The sequence below is a fragment of the Bubalus kerabau genome, chromosome 1 (assembly GCF_029407905.1).
Source record: "Bubalus kerabau isolate K-KA32 ecotype Philippines breed swamp buffalo chromosome 1, PCC_UOA_SB_1v2, whole genome shotgun sequence".
Classification (NCBI taxonomy): domain Eukaryota; kingdom Metazoa; phylum Chordata; class Mammalia; order Artiodactyla; family Bovidae; genus Bubalus; species Bubalus kerabau.
In genome coordinates this window covers 187,101,874-187,123,596 of record NC_073624.1, presented here as the reverse complement: position 1 = coordinate 187,123,596, position 21,723 = coordinate 187,101,874, and the positions used below count along the sequence as shown (strand labels likewise).

Here is a 21,723-nt window from a genome sequence, read left to right as displayed (position 1 = left end):
GGGGCCTGCTCTTGCCCTTCAGGTTTTCTCCTACCCTCTGTCTCCCGGGTGCCTGCTGCGCCCAGCGTGGTGCCTACAGAGGTCACTGAATCCTCACAGCCAAAGTGAGGCCACTGAGCCGTCACTGAGGCCCAAAGAAAGGGCTGATTGGCTACCAGTGGGCAGAGCGGGGACTGGAACCAGGATCTTGTTCCTGCCACAGCCAGCGCTCTTGACCACTCCCACTTTCTCTCTTGGTCACGCCTCTTTCCCTCGTGCCTCTGAGCCATCTTCCATGCTGTTCATCTGGGCTGGTTCGCTCTCTCCCCTTCTGGAAATCTCCTACACATGCTTCAGCACCCTATTATCCCTGGACAACCCAGGCCCGGTCAGGTGCCTGCCCCCCGCCCTGTATATGCTGCAGCCACATTACAGACCTGGTTAGCCCAGGCTGTAACTGCTCACGTGTTTCTCTCACTCATTGGACTGTGAGCCCTGGGAGGATAAACTGGGTCTGTCTTGTTCATCACTGCGTCCCTTAGTGGCCAACACAGGGCCTGGGACACTGCAGGTGGAAATACTTGGGAGTCTATCACAAGGCCTTGGTTGTACCCCATCTGCTGGGCAAACAACTATCCTTCTCTGAGCCTTGGTTTCCCCATTTGCAAAATGGGGTACTAGCACCTCCGTCCTAGCCTGAATCATACAAGAGACATAAGGAATCAAGCTTGGCTCCCAACAGGAGACTCAACAAAGCTTTATCTCATATTTAAGCAAATTGAAACCACAACAAGTTGCAACTATACACCCACTGAAATGCCCCGGATCCAGAACACAGGCAACATCAAAGGCCAGCGAGGATGTGGAGCAACAGAACTCAGGTTCATTGCTGCTGGGGATGCAAACGGGCCAGCCACTCTGGGAGGCAGCTCGTTCTCGCAAAACGAAACATACTCTGACCAGGGCCCAGCATTCACACTCCGCGGAATTCGCCTCAAGGAGTTGGAAACTGATGTCCACACAAAAACCTGCACGTGAATGCTTATGGAAGCTTTGTTCATAATTGTCAAAACTTGGAAGCAACTCAGACATCCTTCAGCAGGTAAAAAGAAACAAAAGTGTGGAACATTCAAACAATGGAATGTGATTTGGTGCTAAAAAGAAATGAGCTACCCGGCCATGATGAGACGTGGAGGGGCTTAAATGCACGTGGCTAAGTGAAAGTTTAGTGTTCTTGCCTGGAGAATCCCAGGGACGGGGGAGCCTGGTGGGCTGCCGTCTATGGGGTCGCACAGAGTCAGACACGACTGAAGCGACTTAGCAGCAGCAGCAGCAGCAGCAAGTGAAAGTAGCTGATCTGAAAAAGGCTACAGACTGTGATCCCAACTATAGGACACTCTGGAAAAGGCGAAGGTGGAAATGGCAGGCCTTCCCAGATTGTGATAAAGAACCCACCTGCCAATGCTGGAGACATAAGAGATACAGGTTTGATCCCTGGGTTGGGACGATCCCCTGGAGGAGGGCATGGCAACCCACGCCAGTATTCTTGCCTGAAGAATCCCATGGGCAGAGGAACCTGGTGGGCTACAGTCCATGGGGTTGCAAAGAGTCAGACACGACTGAAGTGAGCCAGGGGTGGAGCCCCAATGGAAGACTGAATGGCCGGAGTGCAGAGGATTTTCAGGGCTGTGAAATCACTCTTCACGATACTATTGGGTTGGCCAAAAAGTTTGCTTAGGTTTTTCTGTAAGATGTGATAGAAAAACCCAAACAAACTTTTTGCCCAACACAAAACAATGGTGAATGCTTATCATTTTACATTTGTCCAAACCCATAGAATGTACAACACCAACAGTGAACCCTCGTCCAATGCACACTGTTGTACTATCTACAACAGTGCACTTCTGTGCTGTTTACAATAGCCAAAACACAGAAGCAACCTTAATGTTCGTTGAAAGATGATGGATAAAGAAGACATAGGATATACATATGCAGTGGAATGCTACTCAGCCACAAAAAGAATGAAATCATACCATTTGCAGCAACATGGATGGATCTAGAGATTCTCATAGTAAGTGAAGTAAGTCAGACAGAGAAAGACAAGTATCATGATACCACTTGTACATGGGTTCTAAAAAATGATATAAGTATCAGTTCAGTTCAGTTGCTCAGTCGTGTCCGACCCTTTGCAACCCCATGAATCGCAGCACGCCAGGTCTCCCTGTCCATCACCAACTCCCGGAGTTCACCCAGACTCATGTCCATCGAGTCGGTGATGCCATCCAGCCATCTCATCCTCTGTCGTCCCCTTCTCCTCCTACCTCCAATCCCTCCCAGCATCAGAGTCTTTTCCAATGAGTCAAGTCTTTGCACGAGGTGGCCAAAGTACTGGAGTTTCAGCTTTAGCATCAGTCCTTCCAAAGAACACCCAGGACTGATCTCCTTTAGAATGGACTGGTTGGAACTCCTTGCAGTCCAAGGGACTCTCAAGAGTCTTCTCCAACACCACAGTTCAAAACCATCAATTCTTCGGTGCTCAGCTTTCTTTTACAGTCCAACTTTCACATCTATACATGACCACTGGAAAAACCATAGCCTTGACTAGACGGACCTTTGTTGGCAAAGTAATGTCTCTGCTTTTGAATATGCTGTCTAGTTTGGTCATAACTTTGCTTCCAAGGAGTAAGCATCTTTTAATTTCATGGCTGCAGTCACCATCTGCAGTGATTTTGGAGCCCCTAAAAATAAAGTCTGAAACTGTTTCCACTGTTTCCCCATCTATATTCCCATGAAGTGGTGGGACCAGATGCCATGATCTTCGTTTTCTGAATGTTGAGCTTTAAGCCAACTTTTTCACTCTCTTCTTTCACTTTCAACAAAAGGCTTTTTAGTTCCTCTTCACTTTCTGCCATAAGGGTGGTGTCATCTGCATATCTGAAGTTATTGATATTTCTCCCGGCAATCTTGATTCCAGCTTGTGCTTCTTCCAGCCCAGCGTTTCTCATGATGTATTCTGCATAGAAGTTAAATAAGCAGGGTGACAATATACAGCCTTGACGTACTCTTTTTCCTATTTGGAACCAGTCTGTTGTTCCATGTCCAGTTCTAACTGTTGCTTCCTGACCGGCATAGAGGTTTCTCAAGAGGCAGGTCAGGTGGTCTGGTATTCCTATCTCTTTCAGAATTTTCCACAGTTTATTGTGATACACACAGTCAAAGGCTTTGGCATAGTCAGTAAAGCAGAAATAGATGTTTTTCTGGAACTCTCTTCCTTTTTCCATGATCCAGAGGATGTTGGCAATTTGGTCTCTGGTTCCTCTGCCTTTTCTAAAACCAGTTTGCATATCTGGAAGTTCATGGTTCATGTATTGCTGAAGCCTGGCTTGGAGAATTTTGAGGATTACTTTACTAGCGTGTGAAATGAGTGCAATTGTGCAGTAGTTTGAGCATTCTTTGGCATTGCCTTTCTTTGGATTGGAATGAAAACTGACTTTTTCCAGTCCTGTGGCCACTGCTGAGTTTTCCAGATTTGCTGGCATATTAAGTGCAGCACTTTCACAGCATCATCTTTCAGGATTTGAAATAGCTCAACTGGAATTCCATCACCTCTACCAGCTTTGTTCATAGTGATGCTTTCTAAGGCCCACTTGACTTCACATTCCAGGATATCTGGCTCTAGGTGAGTGATCACACCATTGTGATTATCTGGGTCGTGAAGATCTTTTTTGTACAGTTCTTCTGTGTATTCTTGCCACCTCTTCTTAATACCTTCTGCTTCTGTTAGTTCCATAAAATTTCTGTCCTTTATCGAGCCCATCTTTGCATGAAATGTTCCCTTGGTATCTCTAAGTTTCTTGAAGAGATCTCTAGTCTTTCCCATTTTGTTGTTTTCCTCTATTTCTTTGCATTGAAGTATACTTCTTTACAAAAGAGAAGTGGATTTACAGACAAGAAAATAAACTTATGATTACCAAAGGGGAATGGGGAGGGATAAATTACCAGTTTGGGATTAACAGATACACACTACTGTAAATAAAAAGACAAACAAAGGGTTCTACTGTATAGCACAGGGAACTATACTCTGCTGCTGCTGCTGCTAAGTCGCTTCAGTCATGTCCGACTCTGTGTGACCCCATAGATGGCAGCCCACCAGGCTCCCCCGTCCCTGGGATTCTCCAGGCAAGAACACTGGACTGGGTTGCCATTTCCTTCTCCAATGCATGAAAGTGAAAAGTGAAAGTGAAGACGCTCAGTCGTGTCTGACTCTTAGTGACCCCGTGGACTGCAGCCTACCAGGCTCCTCTGTCCATGGGATTTTCCAGGCAAGAGTACTGGAGTGGGGTGCCATTGCCTTCTCTGGAACTATACTCAGTATCTTGTAATAACTTATAAAGGAAAAGGATATGAAAAATATATACATGTATGTATAACTAGCAATGAAGAATTGATATTTTTGAACTGTGGTGTTGGAGAAGACTCTTGAGAGTCCCTTGGACTGCAAGGAGATTAAACCAGTCCATCCTAAAGGAAATCAACCCTGAATATTCAGTGAAAGGACTGCTGCTGAAGCTGAAGCTCCAATACTTTGGCAAAGAACTGGCTCACTGGAAAAGACCCCGATGCTGGGAAAGATTGAAAGCAGGAGGAGAAGGGATCGACAGAGGATGATATAGTTGGAGGGCATCACCTACTCGATGGATATGAGTTTGAGCAAGCTCTGTGAGTTGGTGATGGACAAGGAAGCCTGGCGTGCTGCATTCCCTGGGCTCGAAAAGAGTCGGACACGACTGAGCAACTGAGCTGAACTGTCACTTGGCTGTACGTGTGAAATTAACACAACAGTGTAAATCAACTACCCTTCAATAAAAAAAAAAAAAAATCCTATTTTTAGAACAGTGCGGGGTGGGGGGGGCGGTTGGGGGTCGGGAGGAGGAAGAAGAAGGAACCCTGATGCTGATTATGGACTTTAGTTTACAATAATGTATCAGTGTTAGTTCATCAAATGTAACAAATAAAATGCACTAATACAAGATGTTGTCCATAGGGGAGGGACTTCCCTGGTCCAGTGGTTAAGACGCCGCCCTCTCAATGCAGGGGCTCGTGTTCCATCCCTGATCAGGGAACTAAGATCCCATATGCTGTGTGGCTCAGCCAAGAGATTTTTTTAAAAAGCAGGTGGTTGGGGGAGGAATTGTGTGTGTGCACTAGGGGAGTAAGGTACTGTGTGAGAACTCTGCACTTTCTGCTCAATTTTCCTATAAGTCTAAAATGGCTCTAAAAATTTCAAGTTTATTTATTTATTTTAAAATGTTTATTTATTTTATTTGGCTGCGCGGGGTCTCAGTCTCGGCATGCGGGATCTTCAGTTGCAGCTTGTGAGATCCAGTTCCCTGACCAGGGATAGGGCCTGGACTCCGTACACTGGGAGCACAGAGTCTTAGGACCACTGGACCACCAGGCAAGCCCTGAATATCAAGTTTATCAATGAAAAACAACTTCAGGGACTTACCTGGCAGTCCAGTGGTTAAGATTCTGAGGTTCCACTTCAAGGCATGCAGGTTTGATCCTTGGTTGGGGAAGTTCTGCACACCATGGGGTTCGGCCAAAAGAGAAAAAAATTTTAGGAAGGGTGCCAGTATATTGATCCACAAGAACAGTGACATTGTTACATTTTTTTTTTCTTTAATTTACCCTGACTTCTTTTTTTAAAGACAATTTTACTTGTTTATTATTTATTTTTGGTTGTGCTGGGTCTTTGTTGCTGGGAGGGCTTTTCTCCAGCCGCAGCGACTGGGGGCTACACTCTAGGTGTGGCCCCCATGGCCTCTCCTGTTGTGGGGCACAGGCTCTAGGGCACGTGGGCTTCAGTAGCTACAGCTCCCGGGCCCCAGAGCACAAGCTCAATTGTTGTGATACCTGGGCCATGTTGCTCTGTGGCACGTGGGATCTTCGCAGACCAGGGGGTCAAACTGGTATCTCCTGCACTGGCGGTGGATTCTTTACCACTGAACCACCAGGGAAGCCCCGCTGCAGGATTTTATGGCTTCACCGTCTAAACCGGCAAAATGCTGGGACCCAAAGCATATGCTTTCATGGGGATGGCAATCCAGCCCCAAGAGGAAATATTATGCAGCCGTTAAAAGGCCAGAAAAGGTTGTTTATGGGAAGAAATCTGGGACATATTGTTATGAGGGAATCAGAAGGGCTGCAAAACAGCAGGGATGGATGGTATGATGCTGCTTCTATGAGGGGAAGGGAAAAGTACACACATGCGCTTGTTTGGGTGAGGAACACTCTGGGAGGAGAAACGAAACGCTGGCTGGCAGCCTCCGGGGAGCCTGGGGGGCTGGCGTCTCTCCTGAGCACCCCTTGGTATAGTTTACATGTGTGGCCTGAGTCTGTTTACCTATGGGAAAAAAAATAAACTGTAAAATATACTTTTAAAAGACTGCTGTGAAAAAAAAGGAGGGGCAAAATAAAAGCGTTTGGATGGGTGTTGTGGGGGGAACTTTTAGGTCACGTCACAGGTTTGTTGCAGACCCTACTTTCGGGCTGAAAGCCTCTGGTGCCCCCCAGTGCCTGGCCCCTTTTCTGTTCAGAGTCCTGGGGCCCCCAGGGATGAGACGTGGGCTGGCCTGGGGCCAGGACTGACAGAGGCCCTCGAGGCTCCGGGAAGACCCTTGGAGGCTTGGCTGGCTTCAAGTGGGGACCCGTGAGGGCCAATGTGGGGCTGGCGGTCCAGCAGGACCTCTCTAGGTGCCACATCCAAGGAGGGTCAGAGCAGTGGAAGGAAGGGTGACTGGACGGGGGCCACTGGAGACCCCTGGTGGGGGGTTGGTGTGCACCTCTTTCCCATGGCAGTAACTCTCCAGCTGGGGTGCTAGAATTGGCCAGTATCTCAGGCACTGAGGACTCCCCTGGGTTCTGAGCCCTGGATGTCGAGCCAGACAAGGTGATGGGTTTTCAAAACTCTGCCCTCCACTTCCAGACCCCTGAAGTGACAACTAACCCAGCTTCAGGGTCAGGGGCTGGGATTGGCGGGGCAGGGGGTGGGTGGTGATGGTGGGCCGGGGCCCCACGCCCCCCAGCCCCCCAGCATGCGTACTAAGTCGCTTCAGTCGTGTCCAACTCTTTGGGACCCTATGGACTGTATGTAGGCCACTGGCTCCTCTGTCCATGGGATTCTCCAGGCAAGAATAGTGGAGTGGATTGCCATGTCCTTCTCCAGGGGATCTTCCCGACCCAGGGATCAAACCCAGGTCTCCTGAACCATAGGCAGATTCTTTACCGACTTAGCCACGACCCCAACAGAATCCAGAGAGGGATCCTTGGGTCCCCCTTTCCCCAGATCCCCCACCCTTCAGTCTCCTCCTTGCTCACTCTACCCTCCCCTCTGTGTGGTGACCCTGTGGGCATGGTGGTAGGTGCCCTTTTCGGGGGGCTCAGAGGAGTCGGGACCAGAAGTGCCTGCTATGGTGGATGCAGGAGGGGTTCCAAGGTGTCTTCTTTGACAGGCTGGGTCCACCCGGGGCCATGCCTGACTCTGCTCACAGTCCACCCTGACCTGCCACCTGGCTTCCCGGCTGGCATGGGAGGTTGCTCCCCGCTTCTTCCAACCCCACAGCCTTCGCACCCTCTGTTCCCTCTGGCTGGAATGTCATCCTGTCAGTCACCACAGGCTGGTTTCTCCTGTTCCCGCCCCTCCCTGACTGCCCCCACCATGCCACTGGCTCACGGTCCTGTTTCTTCCCGTGTCACCTTAGTTCTCTCTCTCCAGCATAGTTCTGTGAAAATCACTCTTGTTCATTTACATGTTTGCTCATTTTACTGTTTTACTATACATACATATATATATATATATATATATATATATTTTTTACCATTTTACTATTTCTTCCTCCAGACCAGATTTTGAGTTCTAGGAAGGTGGGAGCCTCGTGGGTCTTGTCACCTGATGGGACCCCAGGCCCAAGACTCTGCCTGACACATGTGGGTACTCGGTAAAGATGTGTAAGTCTTGCTTTTTTAAAGGAATTTTTTTTTTTTATTTCTGAAGTGGACCATTTTGAAAATCTTTACTGAATTTTTTTTACAATATTGCTTCTGTTGTTTTGTGTTCCGGGTTATTGGCCATAAGGCACGTGGGATCTTACTTCCCTGACCAGGGATCGAACTCACACCTCCTACATTGGAAAGGGGAGTCCAAACCACTGGACTACCAGGGAAGTCCAACACTTGTAAGTCTTGACTTTGAGACCCTCATTCACGGATGGTTCCTACCTGACCCTGCCTGCTCCCCACACCCTGCCGCCACCATCAACCACGGGGGTGAACTGAGTGGGTCCCCACTCAGAGCAGGGCTGGGTCACGTATTTACAGAGCCCTGCTGTGTTCCTAGGCTGGGCGCTGACCTGAGCGTGTAACAACTGGGATATGCCCCATGTTCCACTAAACAATACACACAGTGACGATGGGATTTAGAAGCTGGTAAATGCGATGGACAAAAATAGAAGAGGGCAAAGGGAATGTGGGGTGCTGGGCAGGATGCAGGTTCAGAGGCATGTCAGGAAGGCTTCAATGAGGAGGTGACGTTTGAATTTGGAACTGAAGGTGGTAACTGGGGAGCTGTAGGGGAGGGAACAGGTCAGGGTCTGGGCAGAGGGCATAGGCTGTGCAAAGGCCCTGGAGCAGGACTGTGTGGCTGGAGCAGAGTGAGTGAGGGGGGAGAGAGGGAGGAGCAGAAGGCAAGGGAGGGACCTGGGAGTTTTACTCCCAGGGAGAAGGGAGCCCTGGAGGGCTGTGGGCAGTGTGGGGCGGGACCTGACTCAGAGCAGGGCGGGGCCTGACTTGAGTGCAAACAGGGCTGCTGCTGCGGGGAAGACTGACTTGGGGGGCAAGCGCAGAGCCAGGGACCAGGATGGGGTGAGTACCTGGGTCCAGGTGGTGCTGATGGGGGCAGCCCTGGGTTGGAGGGAGTGAGGTGTGGGTAGGTCCTGGATGGATTCTGGAGCCGGAAGGGTGTGAAAAGGGGTGAGAAGGCAGCAGATCAGCCTCCAGGTCCACTGTGGGGCAGATGGCTGGCCTTATGTATCCCCCTAGCTCATGTCCAACACAACTTTTTACAGGAATTTTGGGGTTATAATTTTGCTTTTAAAATCTCTTGGCCGGGAGCACACATCCCTCCTCCCATTGGGTTGCTTTTGTCACCATGGTGACCACGTGGGAAGTCTTTCAGAGGCAGTCTATAATGCTCTTTGCCAATGACAGCTAATAATAATAAAAGAACTAACACTGGGACTTCCCTGGTGGTCTGGTGATTAGGACTCCATGCTTCCAATACAGGGGGTGCAGGTTTGATCCCTGGTTGGGGAACTAAGATCCTCCCGTGCTGCTCAGTGTGGCCCCCCAAAAAAGAGAACTAAGTGCCCACTGTGAGCTGGGCCCTGTGACATCATCTCTAGGGGCCTCAGTTTCCTCATCTGTAAACAAGATTAAAGTGAAGAGCTCACTCTGGAGCGGGAAGGGCGTGGGTTTCGAGGACTCAACAAAGTGACAAAATGAGCTGACAGTAACAAGGCCTCCCGCAACTGTGCCTGCCGGTGGTGGGAAGGGCTGAAGATTTTCCTCCTTTTGTTTTGGATTGCTCACATTTTCTTGGCCTGCAAACAGCTCAGACACTTGGCCTGGGCTGGAGGGCTGGGTTAGTCCTTGCAGCCTTGTCCCCAGGGGTCTTCAGTCCTTGGATCTTCCTTGGTCCTCTGCCTGGGACACCCTTCCCCTCGGCACACATCTGGAAAGCCCCTCATCCCCAGGTCCTCCCTTCGCCTCCTCCAGGAAGCCCTCCTAGTCCCCTCCAATGAGGCTCCTGCTCCTCCTCTGAGTTCCCCCTCAGCTCCAGTCCAGACCACCGGGGGCTGGGGATGGCTTGGTCTAGGTGACTCCAGAAAGGCCCTCCAGTGCCCCACACGGGGGTGCTGCTGGGGCAGTATGTGGGGTTCCAGGTAGAACAGTGGGAGCACGGGGTGCTCTGCTTGGGGGCCATCCCCACGGGGCGCCTCCCAGCCTGGTAAACGTTTATGGGGGAGGGGGCCTGTGTCTGGGGCTCCCTGGGGTCCAGTGAGCAGCTGCTCCCTCCTGCCCCATGCTGGAGGGCCTGGCAGGCCTGCTCCAACCCTCATCCCCGCCCACACAGGGGAAACCGAGGCTAGGAGGCAGGCTGGGGCTGGCTGGCCCTGAATGAGTTTTTCCTCCTCTCTGTGAGCCCTCGGACCTGGCGCAGGGTTTGGGCTTCAGGAGAGCCAGACTGAGGAAGGCTGTGTGGGGGTGAGGTGGGGCGCCTAGGAGGATCTAGTTCTGGAAGCTACTGCGGTGTGGGGGGCCGGGAAGTGGCCAGCTGCGGGGCCTTGAACCAGAGCTCTTGGCAGCCCTGACACCATCACAGACACTACTGATTCTGAGAATCTGTCTACCCTGCTCCCCGATGCTACAGGCAGGACAGATGGGAAGGTGTGGGAGGAGGGGCAGGGAGGCAGGGCTGCAGGGCCAGGGACCTGGGGGCACCGGACTGAGCACGGCAGGCTCTGCCCCCTGCCGGCCACCGCAGGGACAGGCCAGGCTGGTGCTGGAGTCAGGGACCTGACCCCTACTCAGTGGGCACGGGAGGGGCGTTCCCGTGGGTGGAGCCACTTCCCCTCTTCAGGGAAGAGCTGAAGGAGGCTTGCACTCACGTCCACTTGCCAGGTGGGGAAACTGAGGACAGAGCAGGAAAGAACCAAGTGCTGGGTCTTGACTGCAGGTCTGGGAGCCCTGAGGCTGGCCGGTCCCACAGCAGGGGTGAGGAGGGTATCCCCATCCTCTCTGAGACACCCCCAGGTCCGGACCTGGGTATCTAGGTCTGGATGTGACCCCCAAGTTGGCGCCTGGTCCCAGGCTGCACATGGACACTGGTGCCCACTCTGGGGTGGTGTGCTGGGTAGGGGCCATGTCCATGCAGAGGGGCTCAGCGTGGCAAGTGGGGAGGCCGAGGGGGCAGGGCTGGGAGGGACCCGAATGGCTATAAGGGGATGCGGGGGCTGGGGTGTAAGCAAACAGTGGCAGCAAAGGCAGCCCAGCTGACAGCCACGGGGCTGGGACTCCGTGCTCTGCTTCACACTCGGGTGAATTATTACCTGGGCTGGACACAGCATAAATGCAAGGCTCCAAGTTTGGCTTTCAACCGTATCAGGCTCCGGGAGGGAAGGAAGGGGAAGGAGGGTTGGGGCAGACACTGGGGAGGGCCACTCCTGCCATCCCTGGACCCCCTGGGGTGCTCCTGCAGCACCCAGACCCCCACCAGGACACGATCCCACCCCGCAGGGTAGGCCCTGGAGAGCACTAATTTATGGCCCACTGAGGCGTGCTGGGACATGCAGGGCCTTCCTTTCTGGCTGCCAGGAAGAACTGAGCTGGTTGTGCAGAAAGCCCAGGAGTGCGCCAGCATTCTGGGGCCGCCTGCATCACCGGGCCTGACAGGCGGCTGTGCGTGCGAAGCCCTGAGTCCCTCTTCTCGTGCTGCCGATGAGGGCCCCTGCCCTGCAGGCTCCCGGTGGCCCGTCACCCACCTGTCCCACCTGATGGGGACGGGGCTTGAGGGCCAGGGGCCGTCTGGGGCTCTCCGCTCCAGTGCCCAGGAATTTGGAAATGGGCCGTGCGTGGGGCCTGGGCGTGTTTTCCACATGCTGTTGGCTTTGGGGGAAGGCCCAGAGAGGGGCTGGCCTGCGAGCTGCAGGGGGGCCACAGGAAGGGCTGTGGGCTGCGGGGCCCAGTCCCCCCCAACCCCCCCACTGTCAGTCCCCAAGGCCATTCACAGAGAACTGGCTGAGGCCCGGCGACCTCTGCCTGACACCTGCTCCCACACTGGGGCCCAGCTGGCGCCGCGCCTGCCCCTTCGGGCACAGACCCAGACGCCTTATCTCCTGCCACTTCCTCACTCCCTCCCACGTCCGCCCTGAGCCGCCCTGGCCTGTCACACAGCCTCTGTCACCTGGATAGGGCTTCACCCTGGAGAATGACAGAGGAGGAGAGATGCACACAAATATACACAGGATTTATTATTTTTAGAAGAGTTTCAACCTGCCCGAGGTCCCGGGAGGCGCCAATGGGGCTCACACCTTGGGTTCTGCAAACACCTTCCAGCCCTCCAGCTGGCCCATCTTGACCAGTGCGGCCGTCAAGCCCATGTATGCACAGGCAGCAGCTCCGATCCCATAGCTGCGGGCTGCAGGGGCGGAAAGACTGGCATCAGACAGCATGCGGGGAGCGAGGCTCGCCTACGCCCACCCTGAGCACCGCCTGAGGATGGCCCTCCCTCCAAGCTCAGGAGGCCAGGGCTGGACCACATGCTCCTTAGGGAGGGAGCCCTGGGGCCTCTGCCTTTGAAGGTGGGCGTGTGGAAACTGAGGTGGGAGGCGGGAGTCCAGGCTTCCAGGCGCGGGGGCGTGAGGGGACCAAGACCGCTGGAAGGTCTCAGTCCTGGCCGAGTCTGCCCTGTGGTCCGTGAGGCGGAGAACGCAAGATGCCTGCGGCCTGAGAGGTGCCCTGGGAAGGGGGTTCTGCCTGCTGAGCGCCGGGCTCACACACCCCGTTGCAGGCTCAGGGGCGCAGGTCAAAGCCGGACCTCAGCCAAGGTCTCCCAGCAAAGGCCAGGAGGGCGTGGCACCCTCCCTCTCTGCCCGGCTGGAACCTTCCACAGAACACTCCAGCCAGCGGTCTGGGGTGTTTATCTGCGTGTGGCCTCCATTTCTCCCTTGGCCGACCGCCCCCACCCGCCAGGCTATGGGAGGCGGGAAGAGCGGTGTCTGCTTCCTATTCCAGGCGGCTCTGCTGTACCAGGCTGGCCTGGGGCCTGGCCTCCCACAGGGGAGACATGCTCTTCTCTATGTGGGTGACCTCGGGCCACCTCATCTCCTTGGGGCCTCAGTGCCCTCGTCTGGAAGGTGGGGATGGTGACAGCCGCTTCCCTGTGGGGCCTTGGGTGCCAGCAGCTCCAAGCCAGCCCCGACTGCTCCCCCCGACGGGCAGTGACCCTATGTTCTCTGACAAGACACAGCAGAGGGAGAGAGACTTAAGTGAGGGCAGGCGGGGGCCCAGATGTATGTAGCGGGTTGGGACAGTGAGGGGCAGCCGTGCTGACTTCTCAGGGGAAGGGTGTTCTGGCAGAGGGCACAGCCATGCCAAGGCCTCGGGGTGCTGGAAGAACAGCGAGGAGGCCATGGAGCTGCAGCAGAGAGAGCAAGGCAGCGAGGGCAGGGTGGGGAGACAGCAAGTCCATGCAGGCCACGATGAGCCATGGGGGGCAGGAGGGTGTAGCGAGGTGGATGTGCAGTAGGCGCCTGAGCAGTGCTAAACTAGCTGGCAGCTGAGACTCAGAGGTGCGGGACCTCTTGTGGGCGCTGCCCTCTCCCTCGCCAGATGTACATTCTGCACACCCACCCATGATGGGCAGAGGGAGGAGGGTTAGCAGAGGTCAGGGGCGCAGGGCTCACTCACTGCGCGCTCCCAGGGTCAAGCCTCCGGCACAGCCTCCGATGAGGTAGTTGAGAGGGTCATCGGGCTTCTCGCGGACCTGGGCGCTAATGCAGGAGGTGAGGCCAAATATGGCTCCGATGGCGGCTGTGGGGGCAGGTGGGGCAGCACGGGCCCCGGTCTGAGTCAGGGGTCCAGACCAGTGCCAGAAGGGCCCCTGAGGAGAAGCCCAGACGTCATGCAGGCTTGCTCACCTGCGGTGAATGTGTACCGTCCCGTCCTTGCCACTCCCTCCAAGAAGGAGGTAGGGGTTTTGAGGGCAACGCTGTAGGCAGAGACAATGAGGCCTGCAGACAGAGAGGGACAGAAAGGCGGCCAGGCAAGTCAGCCCTGGGCCCTGGAGGGGACAGGCCCCTCCCCAGTCCACAGCGCCGGCTCCTTGCATTCCCACGGCAACCACCATGGTGGCCTGGGCCAGGGTGGGCCAGGAAGCGGCTGTTACAGGGCTCCCCTGGGGTCCCACAGTCCATGAGCTGGGATCTAACCTGGCTCTCCTGCTCCAAGGCCTGGGCTCTCACCCCCCTCATCCAGCCCACCCCACAGGGCACCAGAACACGGCCCCCGCTGAGGATGGGCCGGGGCCTTGGTGGCTGGACCAGCACCCCAGCCCTGCTCCCCACTTCCAGCAAAGCTCTGTCCCTGCTGCAGGGCCCAGGGCTCCTGACGCCTCTTCTTGCCACTCCCAGACCCGACCCTCACCCCGGCTGGCTCAGCCTCACCACTCTGGTAAGCTCTTCCATCTCCACCGTTGCCCCAGATGACCTGCCCCTGATGTTGGTTTTCACGTGTGAGGGACACTGGTGGGCAGCCAGGCCCGAGGTCCTACCCCGGGGTACGCTGAGCCAATGCCGACCCGCTCCGTGTGTCAGCCTCCTCAGCCAGACCCTCTTTGGTGGATGCGCAGACCTACCTGGCTGGCTCCCTGTCACCAGAACAGCCCAATACAGGGCTCCCCACCCTCCAGCTGACCCTGCACCCCTCCTCTCCAGACAGACTCACAGTGGGGCCCAGCTGCCAGCACAGACCTCCTGGGGCCAGCCCGTCCCAGACAAAACAGAACCACCTCCTGCCAGGTGACAGGGCACCCACCGCCCTCTCCTTCCTCAGGCCTGATGGGCTCAGTCCCCTCTTATTGCTTTGTCGGGGGTGGGGGTGGGGGCCCTCAGACAGGCAGAGAGACTACCTTGATGCCACCCACCCGGCAGAGCAGCCTGGAAGACCGGGGGATCTGAAGGCCAAACACCTTCACTGGTGCCCCAGGGACGTGGGCCCCACCCAGTCTCCAAGTCCCCAGCTTCTGCAGACCCAGCAGCTGGCGTGCTGCTCTCCCCCACCATGACCTTCCCAGCTGAGCAGCAGCCCTCCAGCCCTGCTGAGGTTCGGCTCACAAGAGCTGTGGGGGATTTGTCACAGCGGACAGGGGCAGTAACCTTGGGAGCAACTCCAAGGAGGGCCAAGACGGCCGACCCACTTCCCAGATGGGCAAGCCGAGGCCCAGGGATGAGGGGAGATGAGCTGCATATACAGAGGACACCCGTACGCCAGGTGCCCACTTGGGGGCTGCCCAGGTCCAGTCGTTCCCCATCCCACGCTGAACCCCAGTGTCCCCGCACTTCTCAGAGGCTGAAGGCTGGGAAGGAGGGAGCGGGCCAGAGTCTGGGGCTCCCCCTGCCCGCACTGTCCCAGCAAGCCCCCTTCCTCAGTTATTCTCTCATACAAGGCCCCCACCCCCACCCCAGCTTGTAAAGACTTAATCAGAGCAGCTCCCCACCCTGTCTGGGACCTGGGGATGCATGATCTCTAGACAACCCTTTGAAGAGGAACCACAGACAAGGTTCAGTGACAGCCCCCAAACTGCAGTGAGTCCTGGGGGAGAACCTTATTGATCCTACCCCCACATGCCTGCTTTCCTTATATCTCAGATAGTAAAGAATCTGCCTGCAATGCAGGAGATCTGGGTTCAATCCTTGGGTCAGGAAGATCCCCTGGAGAAGGAAATGGCAATCCACTCCAGTATTCTTGCATGGAGAATCCCATGGACAGAGGAGCCTGGCGGGCTACAGTCCATGGGGTCACAAAGAGTCAGACATGACTAAATGACTAACACATACATACCACATGCCTGCGACCCTGGCCGAGGGACACCGAGTTGCCAGGCCACATCAGGCACAGAAGGCACCCCAGCATCCTACGAGCCCTCAGAAGTCCTTTAACTGGGAAGGGATGACCTGGAAGCCACTGGATTATCCCAAGGTCAAGGAGTGTCCATCCCCGCCACAACAATCATTTCGTAGATGACGTGCCAGCCAGCTCCCCCGGCCCACTTAACTCCTCAGAGACTACAGCCACCACCACCCACCCCCTCAGCACTCGAGGGTCTCCACTGACTTGGCCCTTCCACAGGTTCCTGTCACCCCCTCAAAAGACCCCCTCCTCAGCCCCTCTGCCAGCTCCTGGCTCCCCATCAGTCTTCTGAAGTGACTTCCAGACACTTCACATGAATGAATGAATGCACATTCATTCATTCATTCTCACATTCATTCACTTACTGTCACTGTGTACCTTCATTCATTCATTCGTAAAGTCATTCATTCATTCCTAGTTACTACCTTGCCTTCCTTCCCTCACTCATTCCATCACCCAGTTCCTAGGTGCTCACAATGTGCTGGGCTGGGTTAGAGCCCGGCCCCCTGCCCTCAAAGGGGCTCACCATCCCAGAGAACTCAAGTGTGAATTCTCGCTGTAGAGTGCTGAGCGGAGGCAGGGATGGAAGAAGGGAGGAGGTGTGGGAGGACAGAGGAGCATGTGTGGGAAGACCCACAGGCCCCTTGCAGGGCTCCTGGAAATCAGTGACCGCCCCCCAAATCCGAGTCTCTCCATGACCACAGGACATAATGCCTCTGTCAAAGGTTCCCACCTGCAACCCCTCAAACACCCTCCAACAAGCTCCTCCACACTCCATTCAAGCAGACGCCACAAACACCCAGCACCCAGGGATTTTGACTACCCCAGTGATCAGCTTGTCACAGGTACCACAACCTCCCAGGGCCCAGGAACCCTGCTAGCTCCCCCGCCTCTCCTCGCAACGTCTATCTCACACCAGAGGTCCCCATGGCCGGCTCAGACACTCCAACGAAGACCATGTACCCACTCCGCGAGATTCTCAGCCCTCATGGGACCCTCTCGGACCCTGTTATCTCTCTGATCCCTCTGCGTTAGTCCGACAATCCCACAAAGTCTATCTAGTACGACAGCCCCGCCAGCGTCCCAAGGCCACCCAACATGCCCCGACGACGACTACTGCCACCGCGCGAGGTTCGCAGCCCCTGCAGAACGCCCTCGGGCAGTCCCCAGTGATCTGACGGCCTCCCTGCGCCCTATACCCTGGGGACTCGGCCGGTGCTCACCAGCTGCACCACCGATACTGGTGGTGGCGTAGGTCTTGCGGTGGCACTCGGTGCCTTCGGGGATGTCCCAGTACTGGTGAAGAAGCGTCTTAGCCATGACAGCACAACCTTGGTCCTGCACCTTACCACCCGGCTGCTCCTGCGGCCAAGGACGGACTCCGCTGACTCTCGCGAGACTTCCTGGGCGGCGCGCGCAGCCTCTAGTGCGGGCGGGACAGCAACAAGTGAGCAACTTTATTGAGCGCCGCGTACGTGAACACGGGTTGCGCTCAAGTCCTGGAGTCGGGATGGGAGTAAAGGAAGAGCACGTGCACCACTGGCCGATTTCTAAAGGGGGAAACTGACCAGGATCAGTGAAGGCAGTTGTCGTTATTTCAGGTCAGAAGATCCTGGGTCAAGAATAGTGTGAACCCCGAGAGGTAGGACCTAACTAGGGGCGGTACTATCAAAGGTACTAAGCCTATCCACATAGCAGAGAGGAGACCGCGGAGCCAAACTCTACTGGAGCGAGACGTCATTATGGGGCGGGAACACGGAGGGATGTGGCCACTCCCAGCGCCAGTATCTGTTGGGAGGCGTGGTCACGCCCAATGGCCAGTTTTAAGCCTAGTTAACGGAGAAGGCCGGAGAAGGCAAAGGCGCACAACTCCAGTACTCTTGCCTGGAAAATCCCATGGACGGAGGAGCCTGGTAGGCTGAAGTCCATGGGGTCGCTGAGGGTCGGACACGACTGAGCGACTTCACTTTCACTTTTCACTTTCATGCATTGGAGAGGGAAATGGCAACCCACTCCAGTGTTCTTGCCTGGAGAGTCCCAGGGACGGGGCATCCTGATGGGCTGCCGTCTATGGGGTCGCATAGGGTCGGACACGACTGAAGCGACTTAGCAGCAGCAGCAGCAGCAGCAACGGAGAAGGCAGTGGTACCCCACTCCAGTACTCTTGCCTGGAAAATCCCATGGACGGAGGAGCCTGGTAGGCTGCAGTCCATGGGGTCGCAAAGAGTCGGACACGACTGAGCGACTTCACTTTCACTTTTCACTTTCATGCATGGGTGAAGGAAATGGCAACCCACTCCAGTGTTCTTGCCTGGAGAATCCCAGGGACGGCGGAGCCTGGTGGGCTGCTGTCTATGGGGTCTCACAGAGTCGGACACGACTGAAGCGACTTAGCAGCAGCAGCAGCAGCAACTGCCTGCTACTATTTGGGGGCGTGGTCAGGCACAGGATTACTGTTCAGCAGCTAACTTGTGTCCGACTTTTTGCCACCCCATGGACTGTAGCACGCCAGGCTACCCTGTCCTCCACTATCTCCCGGAGTTTGTTCAGATTCATGTCCTCTGTCGCCCCCCTCTTCTCCTGCCCCCTATCTTTCCCAGCATCAGGGTCTTTTCCAATGAGTCGGTTCTTCGCATCAGGTAGCCAAATATTGGAGCATCAGCTTCGGCGTCAGTCCTTCCAATGACTCAGGGTCAGGGGCTTAACGAGAAAGTGTCCACTCCCAGTGCTTGGATTCTTAGCAGGACGGGGTCTGGGCCCGGTTTGTAGTCCAACCCCTGGGCGGGATGAAGAATGACCATCCACTGGGTGTACGTCCAGAATCCCAAACATAACCTGAAGGGGACTGGACCAATCAAGAGCTGTACAATTGCCTAAGGGGCGTGAACGGCCAATGAGAGAAGCGTAACGGGCTCCAGGGGCGTAGTCAGACTTGTGGGGCCCGACCAACTTGGCGCTTTAGATTCTGAGGAGGGCGGGGCCTGCCTCGAGAGAATGACCAATCCTATTGCCAGAGCCTGAGCTGGCCACCGGAGGACAAGGCCAACCTGGGGCCGGGGTTTGTTAAGACCTTGGCCAATCTTGGAGTTAGTCGGGGCTCAGGGGAGGAGTTTCCAGTTGCCGGAACCAGTGGGGGCGTTCGGGTTTGAGTACTAGACCCAGCCCTGGAGGGCGGAGCCTGGCGGTGAACCCGTCCAATCACGCCGAATTCTTGAACGGACCCTCGGAGGTGTGGCCCTCCGGGGGCGTGTCCAGGACCGCCCATGGGCGTGTCCAGGCCTGGTCCTCTGCAGGGGCCATGTCAGCGCCACCGCCCCTGCAAATCCGCGAGGCTAACGCACACCTGGCTGCCGTTCACCGGCGCGCGGCGGAACTGGAGGCGCGGCTGGAGGCAGCCGAGTGCATGGTGCGCGCCCAGGCCGAGCGCCTGGCCCGCCACGACCAGCAACTGAGCGCCGCTTTAGACGAGCTGGGACGCGCCAAAGACCGGTGAATCTTGGGACCCGGCAGGTGGACTTCTTGGAGGAGTTGGGCAGAGGCAGATCCGAGATAGGAATGGAATACTGGTAGGGGAGACGTGGGCATTCACATAGAGTTGGACTACTGGTGGGACTGGAAAAACAAACACAAAAATACTTGAATCATCACTATATAAAGTTGAGAGATGTCACTTGGGTTGTGGCTATCCAACTTAACAGGGTCCATTTTACCACTAGGCAAAACTGGCTGGTCCTGAGTGGTACAGGGACCACCAGCAGCCTGATGTAGGTATTGGAGCCATGGCAGGTTCTTGGGAGGATGGGATTATATCAGCAGTTTTGAATAGTCTTTCTAGCTGAGGATTCAAAGGGATGAGACAAGGGCCCAGGGAAGAAAGTGTTTCTGAGGACCCTGTGGGAAACAATTCAGAGCTGGGTGGACTTGTTACTTCATCTTTACTGAGCACCCTACCGTGTGCCAGGCCCTGTGCTGGTCATTAGGGCACATCAGTAAGACCAGTTCAGCCCTGCCCTCAAGCACACGGTTAGGCAGTTACAACACAGGGTGATTGAGATGTGTGTGTATGATGGCTGGAGAAGGAAGTGGCAACCCACTCCAGTATTCAACCTGCTCACAGTATTCTTGTGTATAAGGGAGGGCAACAAGGTTCTAGGAGGGCCCAGAAGGAAGGCTTCTTGGAGGAGGAGCCATCTAAGCTGAACAGCAAATAGGCAAAGAGGGAAGGGGACAAGGGAACTGCTAGGGTGTGAATGAGGGAGTGTGTTAGTCTGCTGAGGTTGCCATTACAGAATACCACAGACTGGGTGTTTTAAACAACATCAAATGATTCCTCACAGTTCTGGAGGCCAGGAAGTTCAAAATCAAGGCAATGATTCAGTTCTGGTGAGCGTCCTCTTCCGAGCTTGCCAACAGTCATCTTCTCACTGTGTCCTCACAAAGCACAGAGACAGAGAGAGAGAGAGAGAGGGAGAGAGAGAGCAAGCAAGCGAGCGCGCAAGCTCTTTGGTATCTCTTCTTAAAAGGAAACCCTTCATTACACCATGTAAACTTTCCGTACCTCTCAAGGCCCCCTTCTCCAAATACTATCACGGCGTAGGGATTCAATCTATGAATCTGGGAATGGAGGTTGGGAGCAGAGGGAAGAGAACCTCTGGTGGCCGGGTACCATAATGGTTCCGTCTTGCCTTCCTGCCAGTGAGATTGCTGCCCTCCGGGAGCAGCTGCTGACCTCCGAGGCTGCTGTTCAGAGTCTGCAGGCTGCCGTGCGCCAGAGGGACAAGCTCATCGGGCAGTTGCAGCCCCGGGCTGAGCTGCTGCAGGATCTCTGCCGCCGCCGGCCGCCCCTGGCTGGGCTGCTGGCTACCCTGGCTGAGGCCGAGCGCCTGGGGCCCCTGCCGGCTAGTGACTTACTCCCTGGTGGGCCCAGCTCACCCCTTGCCAACAGTACTGGGGAGGAAGAGGACAGCGACCAGCTCGAGCCCGCAGTGTTTGGGACCACTGTGTGAGTCCCAGAGAGCAGGTTCTGGAATGGAGAAAGAGGACTCCAGTGGGGACTTCTACTGCCTGAGTATCCTTAGGGTTAACATATCCCAGAGAGGACCCCTTGGAAGAGCCATAATCCTCAGCATCAGAACCTGTTAAAAAAGCATAGGTTTTATATGGGTGGCCTGCAGGCCAAATGCAGATGAACTCAGCCAGATTTTCTTTCTTTTTTTCTTTTAAAAAGCAAAACTTTGAATCAATCACCCTTGTTGGAGAACTGGTCGCGCTTACACACGAATCTGGATTTCTGGCTTCGGGCTGGGCTGTACGTCTGGATCTGAGTCCAGGACACCCTCTTTAGCGTGGGCAAGTTTCCATTCACCCCCTCATCTCTCAAGGCCGGATGTCTGGCCCCTGAAACATCTGAGTTAGAGACCTCTCTTTTTCTGGTGGAGGTGGATGGCATCAAGTGCCACGTGATTTGAGTCCCTCCCTCTTTTCTCCCCTGCCCCGGTTTTTGTTTTCCGGAAGCATTCTTCATCCTAAAGCCTTATTCATCTCAGTCCAGAATTGTGAACCTCAAGCCTCAGGCCATTTTGCATTGGTTATACTTAGATATTTTTTCCCTTAATTCTATCCTCCTCTCAACCCAGGAAGGAGTGTGCAGGTGGGATGTGCCGATATGCTGGCAACCAGGCTTCACTGCCCAGGCAGACTCAGGCATCCCGTAACCTTCTCTTGATAGCATCCTGCCTTGGGGTCTTTACATTGGCTGTTTCCTCTGCCTAGAATGCTCTTCCCCCAGATGCCACATGACTGGCTCCTGCTCATTCAGGTCTTTGCTCAAACGTCACCTCCTCTGAGAGGGCTTCCATGACTGCCTTATCATTCTTTCCCATTCCACACACCGCCCCCCCACCCTCCGCCCTCCCCCCCCGCCCCCCCCACCATTGCCCCATTTTACTTCCTTTATGTAAATTTTTACCATTGGAGTGGAAACTCCATGAGGGCAGG

General features: G+C 55.1%; 2 protein-coding genes across 2 annotated transcripts; one reads left to right on the top strand and one right to left on the bottom strand.

The window, feature by feature from the left end:
- Positions 1 to 12,043: 12,043 nt before the first annotated feature.
- NDUFA11 (NADH:ubiquinone oxidoreductase subunit A11) lies at positions 12,044 to 17,158 on the bottom strand. Its single transcript, XM_055566631.1, has 4 exons — positions 16,950 to 17,158; positions 13,737 to 13,829; positions 13,507 to 13,629; positions 12,044 to 12,235 (listed from the first exon to the last, which is right to left on the bottom strand). The coding sequence occupies exons 1-4, from the start codon at positions 17,044 to 17,046 to the stop codon at positions 12,123 to 12,125; spliced, it is 426 nt and encodes a 141-aa protein (XP_055422606.1). The 5' UTR covers positions 17,047 to 17,158; the 3' UTR covers positions 12,044 to 12,122.
- A 1,818-nt stretch (positions 17,159 to 18,976) lies between these two features.
- VMAC (vimentin type intermediate filament associated coiled-coil protein) lies at positions 18,977 to 21,632 on the top strand. The gene is made up of 2 exons (XM_055566630.1): positions 18,977 to 19,215; positions 20,423 to 21,632. Exons 1-2 carry the CDS (start codon positions 19,025 to 19,027, stop codon positions 20,730 to 20,732), a joined length of 501 nt encoding a protein of 166 aa, XP_055422605.1. The 5' UTR covers positions 18,977 to 19,024; the 3' UTR covers positions 20,733 to 21,632.
- The last annotated feature ends 91 nt before the right edge of the window (positions 21,633 to 21,723 follow it).

What these genes read in the sequence shown, in the direction of transcription:
- NDUFA11 (XM_055566631.1), bottom strand. Translation starts at nt 17,046, where the DNA reads ATGGCTAAGACGCTTCTTCACCAGTACTGGGACATCCCCGAAGGCACC. An exon ending in CAGTATCGGTGGTGCAGCTG is followed by an intron (nt 13,830 to 16,949) that starts GTGAGCACCGGC and finishes CTCTGTCTGCAG; the next exon opens with GCCTCATTGTCTCTGCCTAC. An exon ending in CTTGACCCTGGGAGCGCGCA is followed by an intron (nt 12,236 to 13,506) that starts GTGAGTGAGCCC and finishes CCGCCCCTGCAG; the next exon opens with CCCGCAGCTATGGGATCGGA.
- VMAC (XM_055566630.1), top strand. Translation starts at nt 19,025, where the DNA reads ATGTCAGCGCCACCGCCCCTGCAAATCCGCGAGGCTAACGCACACCTG. An exon ending in CTGGGACGCGCCAAAGACCG is followed by an intron (nt 19,216 to 20,422) that starts GTGAATCTTGGG and finishes CCTTCCTGCCAG; the next exon opens with TGAGATTGCTGCCCTCCGGG.